At 39.2% G+C, this 14,550-nt stretch overlaps 1 protein-coding gene across 1 annotated transcript in view; it reads left to right on the top strand.

Annotated features, from left to right (window-relative positions):
* pola1 (polymerase (DNA directed), alpha 1) overlaps window positions 1–14,550 on the top strand; it is a 253,947-nt gene that overhangs the window by 47,086 nt on the left and 192,311 nt on the right. Inside the window, exons 18-24 of the mRNA XM_078559832.1 lie at window positions 1,387–1,476; window positions 3,801–3,917; window positions 6,869–7,044; window positions 8,221–8,350; window positions 10,372–10,491; window positions 12,161–12,272; window positions 12,850–12,974. Coding sequence (XP_078415958.1) covers window positions 1,387–1,476; window positions 3,801–3,917; window positions 6,869–7,044; window positions 8,221–8,350; window positions 10,372–10,491; window positions 12,161–12,272; window positions 12,850–12,974 — 870 coding nt within the window. The remainder of the gene's footprint in view (window positions 1–1,386; window positions 1,477–3,800; window positions 3,918–6,868; window positions 7,045–8,220; window positions 8,351–10,371; window positions 10,492–12,160; window positions 12,273–12,849; window positions 12,975–14,550) is intronic.

A 14,550-nucleotide genomic window follows, 5' to 3' on the forward strand; every position in this document is an offset into this window, starting at 1 on the left:
ATTTGAGCATGATTTTAGTTAAGTCTGAAACTAGGATTTTAAACGTGGACAAAGCAAACTACGTAGGTATTTGAGATGAGGGGGCTAAGGTAGGTGGGAAACTAGATTAAAAGACACCACATTAGGTAAGCAATTGAAAAATTTTAAAGACCTAATTCATAATTTGCAATGTTTATACATCCCCTTAAGGCATAAAAATTCCCATGAGAAAAATGGTTCAACTGTGGTTTTTAAAATTCAACAAAGGGTAACCAAAAAACTGATAAAGAGAAAATAGGACATGAGTAAATTAACTGACGATTGTGAAATCTTCCTTAGGTATGTAGAAGGGAAGCAGTAAGCCAGAGTAAATGCGAGTCCCTTAGAGACAGAGACAGGAGAAATAGCGAAATTATATGAGGAGATAAGGAAATGGCAGAGATCTTAAGTGAATAATTTGTATCTGTCTTCATGGTAGAAAACACAAGAAAACATTCTGGAAGTCTTGAGGAACCAAGTGTCTAGTGGAAGTGAGGAACTTATGAATATTAGTAGTAAAGAAAAAATACTAGAGAAATTAATGGGGCCAAAAGCCATCAAATTCTCTGGACCTCATGTCCTTCACCCTAGGGTTTTGAAAGGGGTAGCTGCAGAGATAGCAGATGTTGGTTTTGATCTTCCAGAATTCCCTAAATCCTAAAATGTTTCCCATGGACTAGAAAGTACAAACATAACCCTGCTAATCAAGAAAGGAGGGAGAAAGAAAACAGGGAACTATAAGCCAGTTAGCCTTAAATCAGTAGTAGGGAAAATGCTAAAATCTAATACTTGAGAATGATAACAGAGCACCTGAAATCATAATATGATTGGGCAGAGTCAACGCAGATTTCTTCTTCTCGAGTTCCCTGTCGGAAGACAGGTGTGACCCACAACCCCCACCATGGCTAGGTCAAGGGGACAGGTACCTGATCTCCCCCAGTGGAATGAGGATTGAACCTGTGCTGTTGGCACTAATCTGATCCACACTGGCTGTCCAGTCAAATGAGCCAGCCGCAACCCCCCCCTCCCCCGCCAAGGAGTCTGAGTTGCTATGACAGCATACACTTTTACATAAGTGTTGTAGCCTGGAGCTATAGGTAATAATGGTAGATTTCTTTCCGTCATGTGGCTGACAAGGAATCTCCCGCGCTCTTACCACGAGCCATTGGTGATTGTTGGAAGGATTTGCAAGTTGATAATGAACCTGTTTGGCTGCATCATGAATGCATCTTCCTCGGTCATTGAGTCCTGGAGTGGCACTTGAACCTGGAGCTTCTGGCTCAGAGGTAGGGACGCTGTGCGACAAGACAACCTTCAACACAGATTTATGAAAGGGTTTATGAAGTTGCTTTATCCTTCTGATTTCAGAATGCAAAAGTTGAGGTTGCTGCTACCGAAAGGACTCTCTTAGGCTATTTTCTGGCAAAGATTCACAAGATTGACCCTGATGTTCTTGTGGTGAGTAGAACCTTGAAGCAATATTGGCGACGATTGTTCCAAGAAGTCCTGAATATGAAAGTCCACGGCTGCTAAAGTCATTCCTAATGTAAAGTGCAAAGACCACAACTGGCATTTAATTACAAAGTATTTGAGGTTTTTACCACAGCAGTTTGCAAATGACGTACAAACCAGGTACGTACAAACCAACCCCCTTTTTTTTTGGAAACATTTGCCTTTTCCGTATCTCTCGCTCCACACAGACCAAACTAATCCAGTTGAGCTTGCCTGTGACTGAGTTTAAGTTCATGTTAACATCAAATTATATTTGGACCACTTCAAAAACTGCTCAGCCAACCAGTAATGGTTTTTTATTGTTATTTATTTTGTTTGTAATTCATCAAAATTATTACAGGAATTCCAGGTGACCCATTTGCCAGTTTAAATTTTAGCATAAATCAGCAAAAAACTACCCAAATTGGGACACCGTGGTGCTTAGTAATGTGAGGAATATACTGAACAATCTATACTCTGATTGCATGTTATGAATGATGGGTATGTTTATTTGCTGGGAAGTGCTGTTTAGTGCTGTCTTTGACAGTTGAGGAATAAAATGCAATATAAAGTTTGCAGAAGGTGGAAAAAAACTTCTTCTTTTCAAATGTTAGTTGTGGACTTGACCTGACAGAGAATATAAACAAGGACCAAGATCAGATAATCTACAATCCAAACAGGTGGAATTAATTTCATTGTGATGTTGGACCTTCATTCAGGCTTTCTGTTCCCGCTGGACTCCTCCCCTCCACCAGATGCCCACCACCACCCCCACCTCCCCACCCACCTCCAAAAAGCAGCCCTGAAGAAGAGTCATACGGACTCGAAACGTTAACTCTGTTCCTATCTCCACAGATGCTGCTAGGCCTGCTGAGTTTTTCCAGCATTTTCTGTTTTTATTCCAAAAGGCATTGGCCTGTGCTGAATTAGTTTCCACAGGCAGCAGCCTCCATCCCTGCACCTTTGCAAAGTGGCCGTTTTCATTGAGCGAGGTTCCACGGTGACATCGAGGGTGAATTGGATCCCATCGTCACCACATTCTCTCTCTCTCTTGTGAGCACTTTTCTGTATAGGACATGGAATAATCGGGAATAGGAAGCATGGCTTATTTTTCTTTTCCTGACCTGCTTAACTTTGGATAAGTGGTTTTTACACAAGCATATGACAACTGACAGGCAGGAGAAGACTTGCTGGTCCATCAAACCTATCCCGCATACATGTGATGCCTTGATCATCTTAAGTCTAATATATCCACTCCTCGCCCACCCGGTGCCATTAATTTTATGGGGTAGGCAGAAGCCCAGCCAAATTAAAGAGGGGGTGGGGGGTGCAAAATTAGAAAATTCCCCTCCAAGCCTGTTAGGCAATTGTAGCTAGTCCAGGAGATCAGCTTGGTTCTGATTAATGTTATAGAGCATTGAACTTTTTTTATGAGGCGGTCTCTGGCCCGGCCAACAAAGGGTCTAGTTCTCACCAGTAGCCTGTTCCACAGATCCACTATTGGAATTGGAACCACTTCCTAACATCTAACCTGGATCTGCCCTTTACATAACTTGAGATTGTGCTTCCTGGTCCTCTTTGGTACAGTAGAATAGCAGTTCCCTTACTGGCCGAATAATCCAGAGGCCCGGATTATCTCTCATCTGGAGAGATGAGTTCAGATCCCGTCACGGCAGCCGGGGCAATTTAAATTCAATTAAATAAACCTGGAATATAAAACTACTATCAGTAATGGTGGCCATGAAACTACCGGATTATCGTAAAAAATCCATCTGGTTCACTAGTGCCCATTAGGCAAGAAAATCTGCCTTCTTACCCATTCTGGCCTATAATGTGATTCTAGACCCACAGCAATGTGTTTGACTCTTAAATCCCCTCTGCTTTAGCCAGCCACTCAGTTATGCAGTTAGTGATGGGCAGTAAATGCTGGGCCTGCCTGTGAATGAATAAAAAACAAACAAGTTGAAACCAGCTGTCTACACAAACACAATGTAGCCACTTCATTTTATACAACTGAATCAAATTGCCCTTAAGCCTATGCTTCTCAAGTGTAGAGAGCCAGCATTTTGAGCCCGTCTTGATTATTAAGATGTCTCAAATTAGATATATGTATTTTTTTTTTAAAAAGAAAGTCCTGTTTGATGTTAAAAGGAAACAGCACGTGTAAGAGCATATACTAAGGCTGTGACAATGGTGGTTCAGAAGCATCCCAGTGGCTGCAGTGTAGCTGGTAATTCATTTCCTCGGTCCCTTTATTGTACAGCCCATTTAAAACCTGTTCTTAATTTCAGGGCCATGATATTTACGGATTTGATCTTGATGTTCTGCTGCAAAGAATTAATGTCTGCAAAGTTCCTCACTGGTCGAAGATTGGTCGGTTAAGGAGATCGGCTATGCCTAAACTTGGGGTAAGGCATAGTTGACTTCTTCAGAATGAGAAACCCATGAGCTGCCAGGGAATGATAATAAAAGAAATAAAGTTACAGTTATGTTGAAACAGCAATGTAGCTCAAGTAATGGAAGTAGATTGCCACATATATTGGTAAAAATGCTTTTAACCCAGTGTCATTATGCATTTGATATATGCTAACAGACTAAATAATGGAATGCCATTATCAGTCTAAAGGAAACCTACACAATATGTGACCTAGGAATGCTAAGTATTATCCCAGATGCAAAGTGAAGGGGAAAACACTTGTCATCATACCTACATTAAAAAAACAAAATTAGCAGTTTGTACAATGACACCCTTAACATTAAGGTGCAAGAATAAGTGCACTTAGTGTTGCAAGAATTGTTCAGTAAGACTTAGCATAGTGTTAAAGCAGTAAGCTTTAAAAAGCTAGACATGTATTGTTTGTTAATTGCAATTACTTTAGACGATTTGCTGCTTAATAAAGAAGGTGTCAAAGCACGAGTATATTATCACTTAAATATCAGACTTTTACAAAGAATTTTTTTTAACCTGTTTATCAACTGGATGAATTAGATTCTGATGTGAGTGAACTGATTTACTGTTGGAACCAAGTAGTCCATCTATGCTTCTGCTTGTTCGATGATGAAGGGAATTGTAGGAGGAATATTTTAATACCAAGTAGCTCCCTACCTAATTATTGTGATGTTTTTTTTAAAAAAAACTACCTGAGAGCATGTTAACACCCTCCTTTATCTCCCCAATCAGGGGCGAGATAATTTGGGTTTCCCTTCTGCAGGGAAGCTGATCCTTCATTACTTACAATGTAGAGAACAGAAACAGGCCATTCGGCCCAATTAGTCTGTGTTGGTGATTATTGTCCACATTAGTCTTCTCCACCTATCTCATCTCAGCCTTGCAGCTTGTCTTTACATTCCCTTTTCTCTCATGTGCTCATCTAATTTCCTTTTGAAACCATATAAGCAATTTGCCTCAAACAGTTGCTGTGGTAGTGAATTCCATTCTAACCACTTCCCGAGTAAAGAAATGTCTCGTTATTTCCCTGTTGGATTTATTAATAAATATCTTATGGCCCCTAGCTTTGGATTCTCCCACATGTGGAAACATTCTCACTCCACATTTACTATGTCCAACCCATCATAATTTAAGTATGTTTATCAGGTCTCCCCTAGGTCATCTTGTTTCAAAAGGGAGAAGTTGCAACCTTTTCAATCTCTCCCACTAGTTGAAATCTCTCATTTCTAAAATAATCCTTGTAAACCTGTTTTGCACTTTCTCCAGTGCTTCCATGTCTTTTTTGTACATAGTTCTGGTCTCTATACTACATTGTAGCCTGATAATGGTTCCATACAGTTTAACATAACCGTTGAATTATGTACGCCTAGAAATAAATCCCCAGGCTTTATTAATATTTTTAATTGCTTTGCTGGCCTGTGACGCTGCTTTTAAAGATTTGTTTACCTGTATGCCTAGATTACTTTCTTACCCCACTTAGTTTCTTACTTTCTAAGTGATGTTTCTAGGTTGTGTTTCTATTTTCTCCTGCCAAAGCACATCACTTCGTCTTTATCTATGTGACATTCACTTGCCACTTAAATGCTCAGTCTGCAAGTTTTCTAATGCTTCCTTGTATTCTTCAGTGTTAGCTATACCCCCACAGTGACCAGGGGACCGTCACTGAATATGGGATTTCAGAAGTTTGACCTCGCATTTGAGACCATTGGTTTTTAAGTCAGCTTCACTCTTTGACCACAAAACTCAGCTGGAAATGCGATGGGGAAGTGATAAAGATCAAGCCAGTTCAGAGTTGGAGGGCTGTTAGCATGCAGATCCTTAGCATCAGTTTAAAGGCTGGGACATGCATTTTATTAGTTTCACCCTTCTCCTCTCTTACACAGAGCCTATGTGTATCTATTGCATGAGATGATACAGTAAGTCTTTGCTTTACGTTGCCCTATTTTAAATCATTTCGAATTAACATCTGTCAGTTAGGGGGCAGGCATTTGCATTTAGTGTCAGGAGTTTGGTTTTAACATTATTTCATGCCAAGTGTGACAAAGGGTCGTGTGACCCAATTTGTGCCATTTTGGAGCTGTCTCTCACTTTCTGACCCTCCCGGTCCCTGGCCGAGCCTCCCTCTCGGCTCCTCTACAGCTTGTGGCTTACCTCCGTGACCCTGCAACTTGAAGTTGCTCTTGCTCCAAAGCTACACTTTCTGCCTCTTGCCACTCATTTCCCAAGCCCTCACTCACAGCATGACTTAAGTAGAAAGAGCATATTTTGTTTATATTTTTAAGCTTATTTTATTTTAAACATCATTCCATTTACAAATATAGGAATTTAGCAATGTACTGTATTTCAACTTACAAGGTATAATGTTTTAATTATTTTTTTTTCTGATGAAGAAGTTTCTATGGAATCAACCACAGGTTTTACATTGGTTGTAATGGGAAAATCTGATTTGCTTAACATTGTTTCACTTAAAGTTCCACTTTTCAAGAACGCAACTACAATGTTAAGTGAGGAATTACTGGATACAGTGCACAATTTTCCAAAAGTTGTCATTACAAATACTGACTAACATAAGCAAATAGCTCTGGAGAACAATCTGTTAAATCTGTATACGACTGGCAAAGTTCAGTGCTGTAGCGGCACTCCTATGCGTTGATCCAAGCTAAAAGCATGGGTATCGTCCTCTGGCTAGTTCTTCAAAAATGGTGTTATATCTAGAATGAGTATGTATTGTATGTTGAAAGCACTATTGCCCTGTTGCTAACTTCTCCTTTTAATTGGCTTAGTTCTTGCACTTGGAGATATAGGCCCTCTAGGCTTACATCTTAACTGCTTCTTGACATCCAGACTTCTTCATTTATGGAGCTGTTATTCCCCTTGATAATTCAACGTGCTGTTGCTTTCTTCTTATAGGGTCGTGGTGGATTTGTGGAAAAGAATGCAGCTTGTGGTAGGCTGATTTGTGATGTTGAAATTTCTGCCAAAGAGTTGATCCGATGCAAGAGCTACAATTTAACTGAGCTGGTTCATCAGGTCCTCAAAACAGAGAGGGTGACTATTCCAGCTGAAAACATCTGTAATCTTTATAAGTGAGTAATATTGAGGTTTTAAAGGGGTATTTAAGGAGACCCAATATAATTGAGCCTATGGCAGATGCGGAAGGGTCTTTGTTGCAATCCAGAAAGCCACTTGGTGTAGGATGGTACTAGAGACCATCTTTATTCAGCCTTCTATTTATTTACAAAGCGAAACATTACAAACATATACCCCCTAACTCCACTGTTTCAGTAAGTGCCTCTTTGTATGTGCTCCAGTGAAATTCCATTTGCTGCTCTCCACTTGCATACAATAAAACACAATTGATGTACAATTAACTGTATTGGTGTTGCTCTGGGATCATCTCTGCCATTTCAGTTGTAGTACCAAATTACAAATCTTGTCAGGCTGCGAGGATAAAAGATCCCTGCGTCTGCTGCTGTTAAATTGGTAATCTCACTCGGGGAGGCCGTAGGACTACTGTTGGTGGCAATTGGAAAAGCATCGTACAGATTATGGGGGGCAGGCAGGAAAGGAGTAAATACTAGAATCAGATTGGCCATGATCTTATCGAATGGCGGAGCAGGCTCGAGGGGCCAAGTGGCCTACTCCTGCTCCTATTTCTTATGTTCTTAGGTGTTGTAGTGACAGGGAAGGAACTTGACTTTACATTTAACCATGCTATAGCTGAGCTGGGGAACCTGATGTTGACCAGGTGCCTGAAGTGGAAATTACTCCGGTTCTTGGTACAATGTTTGTCATCCAGATGAGTGAAGCTGGTTTACCAGGAATGTAACTTCAGTAAGTTGGATGACTGATAGTAGAATGGCATTGTTGTGGAGAAAACATCTAACTGGGCCAAACTTGATGAAAGGTCCCAAAACAGCAACCTGTTGCAATGTGACAGCTGGAGCTTTATTCTTTACCATGTGATTCGTTTACAACTGTAGTCTTAAGCTTGATTCATTTTATCATGCCTGGTATCTGGCTTAATCACAAATATAATATTTGCACTCTTAATTACTTATTAGTATTTGCAGAGATACTGTAAATACATTTGGGTTAAATCAGATGTTTTTGTTAAACCTTGAATGCTGGAGACTAACAGTACAGCTTAGTAAAATATATTTTTAGTATATCAGAGTAGTTGCAGGAAACTGAGTAGCCGGTGTTATATGTTTACTGCTGTGCATTGCAATGTTATTAATATTTTTGTTTTGTCCTGTTAGTAACTCTCCTCATCTCATGCACCTACTTGAGAATACGTGGATGGACGCAAAATTTATTCTGCAGATCATGTGTGAACTGAATGTTCTTCCTTTAGCGTTGCAAACAACCAGCATTGCTGGAAATGTCATGGTAATGTTGGAATTTGCTCTAATTATTTTTATACTCAAATCTTTCTGCCTCCACTCCAATGGATGACCATTTGCAGTCTACTTTTTTAACATCTAAACATTAGCTTTCAATTATTCCAAGTTAAAGTAATGAGATCATTATTGATGGTGTACCGATGCTGAGCAAAAGTTGAAAATATGACAACAGCACAGCTTTTATATTTTTTTGTAAGTTGCTTTAAGGTATATTTTTCACCTTCAGCAAGTCACCATTTTATAGTGTAAGCTGATCTGCATTTTTGCAAATTAATGCCAGTAAAATGTGTGCCTGACCCTGGTGATGCAAATGTGCCGATGTTTTGGTATGTTCCAGTTGTTTTCCCTGCAGTGCTAAAGGATTTAGTTCCTGCTAGGATAAGGTTCAACCAGTGCTTTTGGCTCTTTGTACAGAGTAATAATTCTTCGTATGCTATTTTACTTGTGGAGTCCATCAAAACCGCCTAATTCTGTTCTCACTTGAATATCCATTTTAACACTTTTTATCTAAAATACACTCAAAACTGTGTGAAGCTGATTAGTTCCATTGTTTGTCAGCAAAAATCCATTCACCCGACAGACCAATATAATGTCCTTAAAGAGTTTTTGCAAATGCTTTATTTATGTATCGGCATTAAAATAATGTTACCTAACTTAAAAGCCCAAAATAAATGCATAGTTTTCCCTCTGTGAAAGCCTACTTATTGTCATTGTGTGTATTTGTGACCATTTTAAATGGTGTGCAGTTCCATTTAATCTTATTTCATAATTGTAGAATTATTTTATGGCATCATTTTTAATGGTGAAATCCAGTGTCAACATTTGCCTGTCACAATCCAATTGAAAGTCTACTGTTACTAGGTAGTATTATTTCACACCTCTCTATCTCCCACATCCTTTAGGGCCCAGCTAATGCTGTGTGACTGGTTATGTATTGCTTCCAGTTTCCCTCTTCAAATAACTGCTTCTTCCCCAGAGATTATAAATTCCTCTGGGTCTGGCTGTATGGCAAATGCTCCTCCCTCTGCCCAACTCTTATCTGGAAATTTCCTTTACTATTGTTGCTATCCAGTGATTTGCTTTTGGTCTCTTGCAGGCCTTGGGACTGCTGCTTCCTTTTGCTGACTGTTCTGAATTATTTTCTTTTCTGTTCCTTGGCTTTGGTTTGTTTAAGTACATCACTTGGACCCTAAAAGTACTTTTGGCCCTGATTTTCAATTCAGTTGGTAGCTTTGCCACTCCATCTCCACCAACCTCCCCCGCCCCCAACCATCTCAGCTCTGCCTCACCCGTAGCTACGATGGCAAAGCCTTGACGTCATACCTCCAAGCACACACCGGGTGAGAGACAGATTGGTGGGTTAACAAATAGATGGGGTGAAGAGAGAGGTTTGTAAACAAAGAAAGAGGTGATGATCGGTTGGATAGAGACATCAGGGGAGGTGGAAGTCATGATTTTTCAGACAAAAAAGGGGGTAGATCATAGACGATAGAGCTGAGATCAGGGCATGGGCATCAGCGAGTCTGGGGATAAGGGATAGACAGACAGGCAGAGAGATTGATTGATTGTATGGACACTGCAGAAGAATAATACATTGGGTTAGAGAAAGATAAATTGCAGTGGGTAAGAGAGACTCCGGTTAAGGTGTTGGAATAAGAGAGAAAAAGACTGTGAAGTGAGAGAACTCGCTGCAAGCATCATGGGAGATCTAAAGATCTTCCTTGATAATGTTCATGAACTGGAGTGGATGCTAGTTTAGAAAAGCAGCGATATTACCAAACTGACATGAAGTAAGTATGACACAGAAAATATGCACTTTCAGTTGAACCGTTTAAAAAAAAACTAATGAATAATCTATAGCGTTGATAGTCAGAGGATATGCTGATTCCTAACGATTGGAATGTTACCAACAAAGGATTAAAGGAAACAAATGTAGCATTGGCAGGAAATGCCCATTATACACAAGACTTTTATTATTCTTGATGGATTGTATGTTATCTCTCCTAGTCACGAACGCTGATGGGCGGCCGTTCTGAGAGAAATGAATATTTGCTGCTGCATGCTTTCCATGAAAGAAACTACATTGTACCTGACAAACCTTCTTTCAAGAAGCATGTGCAGGAGTCTGTGAGTACTAGGGCACTTTATTACTATGCCTTGTTTCCTGCACTCTTTATGCATTTTTTTATCTTGATTGTTTTGTCTCAATGTGCCCAAAAAAACTTGTTTCCCATTTAATTTGCAGAGTCGGAGGACATTTGACAATTGCATGTGTCCATTCTTGCTGCCGCAATCTTACAATTGTAGAATTAAATGATTAATGAGAAATTAACTATAAATGCTGTTTATGTTATAGGGTTCACTGGGTACTGTTTGCATTTGATTTCTGTACATGTATCATTGGCTTTGAGAGTTATTTTACGACTGTAGGGTACAGTATTTCCAGTGAAACATATTTAAATTTTGAAATCTGGCAGAAGGAATATATTTTCAATTGACAGATCACTCAGTTGAAGGCAGTAGGTTATCATAATACCATAGTAAAATTCTGAATGTATTGAGACAGTTGAAAGGGCTCTGTAAAATAACTGTGACATTGTAAAATTAGCAATCTAATGAGCTTCAATGATTAGAAGTTTCTATGAGAGGACTTGGGAAAATGTCCTATAAAATAGCCCTAAGCCTCATTTACTTGCCTCGTTAGGTTCATTTTTATTAGTAATCCCTTTTGCCCACAATTTGCAGATGCTAGGTTTTTTTAAAATTGGTTATTCTGTTTTAACATTATTTAACTAAACTGACTTTTTGAAGGGACTTTCATAAATTGCTTATGAAAATACAAGTGGCATCAGTTACTTAAAGAACTTTTGTGACCTCAGGGCATCCCAAAATGTTATACAGTCAATCAAGTACTTTTGACATGTTTCTTACATCACAATAGTGAATACATGATAGCCAATTAGCGACAGCAATGTCCCACAAACAGCAATATGTTAATGACCAAATAATCTGTTTACTAATGTTGGGTGAGGAATAAATATTGGTAAGGGCATTGTGGGAGGTCCGTCGCTATTCTTTGAGTAGTGCCATGGGATCTTTTACATTCATTTGAGGAGGTAAATGGTTTAGTGTCAGAAAGGGTGTAACTTCCAAAAGTGCAGCACTGTCTTAAATATTGACACCAGGGGTGTCAGCCTGGACTCTGTGTTCTGGAGTGGGGCTTAAACCTATGACCTTCTGACTTGAGGTCAGCATGTTACCCATTGAGTCACAGCTGATACCCTGGTTAAAGTAAATATTCATTTCTGGCGATGAATTTTCTTAGAATATGAATGTTTTATTTTTAAATAATTGGTTGTGTTTGTGAATATTTTGTATATTGCTGAAAAGAGAGACATGTTGCCAAAGCTTTTGTTTTGTACTCATCAGGAAAAACGTGAGTGCAAGGCATAAAACTTTGGCAATATGTCTCTATTGGGGCAATATATTGTAACTAAATTATAAAACGATTTGGTGAAATTTCTTCTGAATTTAGAGCTGTCATGTGATGTTTTCAGAATATAAAATAAACCAGGTAACAATCTGTGCTATAATATTTCAGATTATTTTCTTTTTGAAATGTTTCCTGGATTCTTACTCATCTACTTTAAATGAAAAAGGAATTTTATTACATGTTTAGCATATTGCCCAGACAACAGCCATGCATGTCCCTTCTTTCAGGCTTCGGCCTTCAACTGTCGAGCTGTTGCATGAAAACACCTCCTGTTTTTCATGACTTGACTTTTGGCCCCTTCAGGTAGATGACGATGAGGAATGTGCTGATGGAGGAGGTGGAAGTGCAGGGAAAATGAAGAAAGGTCGAAAAAAAGCAGCATATGCTGGTGGTTTAGTCTTGGAACCCAAAGTTGGTAAGTTTAAGAATTTTCAACGAGGTGAAACCTACGGCACATTTGTGTGCTTTTCCCTTATGAGATTTTTCCAGAAAGCACTATTTCATATTGATGTGTAGAGTTATGAGCAGCAAAAACATTGTGGTATCTTGCTGAAATGCCCTATTCTTCATGTGTAAACGTGGATGTGCAATGTTGGACTAATTTGTCTTGGAGAAACATTACATCTGAGCCCATATCTGCCTTCAATTAAATTAGTCCAATACACTTCCACAAGAAAAAGAAATTCAGTCTTGGTCTGTTGGAATGCCACCAATTGGCTCAAATGATAGATTAAAACTGAGACCTCCCTGATTGAGCCACAAACTACAGGCTTTTAACCTACCCCTGCCTTAGCTGGTTTATTTTTGTCATACAATCTTCCTCTTACACGTACACAAAAATTTGATTTGGCATCTCTTTCCTGCTACCAAAATACAAGTTGTGCAATCTCTTGTGGATAATTTGTTCCTTTACTTTATTGCGTGATGATTGATTTGAATGTGCTCTTCCTGTAATAGTTGGATGCCTATATTCATTGATCTTTCCCCCCCAGGTTTCTACGATAAATTCATACTGCTGCTTGACTTCAATAGTTTGTACCCTTCAATCATTCAGGAATTCAATATTTGTTTCACCACAGTAGAGAGAACTGCTGCAAATTTTCAAAAAAATCTGGAGGTAAGAACAATCTTTCAGGTGGCTTGCACATTGTGAACATTAGAAAGTTGGACAAAGTAATTGGAAGGACCTTCCTGTTAATTTCTATCTACTCACTATTATCAATTAATTTAAATTTTAATATTGTAAAAGTGGCACTGACTAAAATGGTTATGATTTTGATGTTTTTAACCATGCTTTGTTCTGACAGGATTTATATTCCTGAAACACAGAGACAAATATTAGGAATGAAGATCCTAGTATTGAGTGAAGTTGTTTTATCTAAGACCTGCTTACTCAGGCTATTTACTTCAAAACTTAAATTTTTTTATTTGCTTCTCCATTTACCCAGTCATTTAAATATTTGTGGTGCCCTGTGGGGTTGGTACCAATTTTTGAAAAATTAACTCCCAAGTACAAAATATTCCCCTCAAGCTAGATCCTCAAGTAAATAATGATGCTTTTCTCCTCTGACTGGCCATATGCCTAGAAGGGCACTGCAGTCTTTTGGTGTTAAAGCTATTGTGATTTTTGAGGTCCTTTCTTGAGAGTTTCCCAGTTTCAGCTACATATGTCCTCTGATGTAATTAAATTTGACTGGAAAGAGACCATTCCTGTACAGAAGAATTACACTGTTTCTTTAGGCCCCACCACAACATGCTTAATTTACTTGATGAAGTGGTCTTTTTCATCTTGCCTGTTTGTCAGGTGCTGCCTGAACACTTGCAGCATTTTTTATTTGTTTCAGATTTCCATGCATGCTGTTTGCTTATTGAAAGTCTCTGCCTATGCTACTCCTCACTGGGCTGCTTGAATTTGGTTGAGCCTGGTTAATTTCGTCTCATCCATTCTTGCTTCCAGCTATAGGCAAACATAATATCTATTTAGATAAGAATATGCTCCAATGTGCTGAAACCTGATTTGAATGTTCAACTAGGTGGAGGTGATTCAAGATTTTCATAGTTTCTAGAGCTGGTGCATTCATATAGAAAAGAGTGGGTATATCTCTCAATCCTTATCAGCTTCTAAGAACGAAGAACAAAGAAAAGTATAGCACAGGAACAGGCCCTTTGGCCCTCTAAGCCTGCGCCAATCATATTGCCTGTCAAACTAAAACATTTTGCACTTCCAGGGTCCGTATCCCTCTATTCCCATCCTATTCATGTATTTGTCAAGCTGCCTTTTAAACACCACTATCGTACCTGCTTCCAGCACCTCCTCTGGCAGTGAATTCCAGACACTCACTACCCTCTGCATAAAAAACTTGCCCCGCACATCTCCTCTAAAGTTTTCTCCTCTCACCTTAAATCTATGTCCCTAGTAATTGACTCTTCCACCATGGGAAAAAGTTTCTGACTATCTACTCTGTCCATGCCACTCATAATTTTGTAAACTTCTATCAAGTCACCCCTCAATCTCTGTCACTCTAGTGAGAACAATCCGAGTTTCTCCAACCTCTCCTCATAGCTAATAACCTCCAGACCAGGCAGCATCCTGGTAAACCTCCTCTGCACCCTCTCCAACGTCTCCATATCCTTCTGGTAATGTGGTGACCAGAATTGCACGCAATATTCCAAGTGTGGCCTAACCAAGGTTC

Source organism: Cetorhinus maximus, chromosome 16 (assembly GCF_964194155.1).
Source record: "Cetorhinus maximus chromosome 16, sCetMax3.hap1.1, whole genome shotgun sequence".
NCBI lineage: Eukaryota > Metazoa > Chordata > Chondrichthyes > Lamniformes > Cetorhinidae > Cetorhinus > Cetorhinus maximus.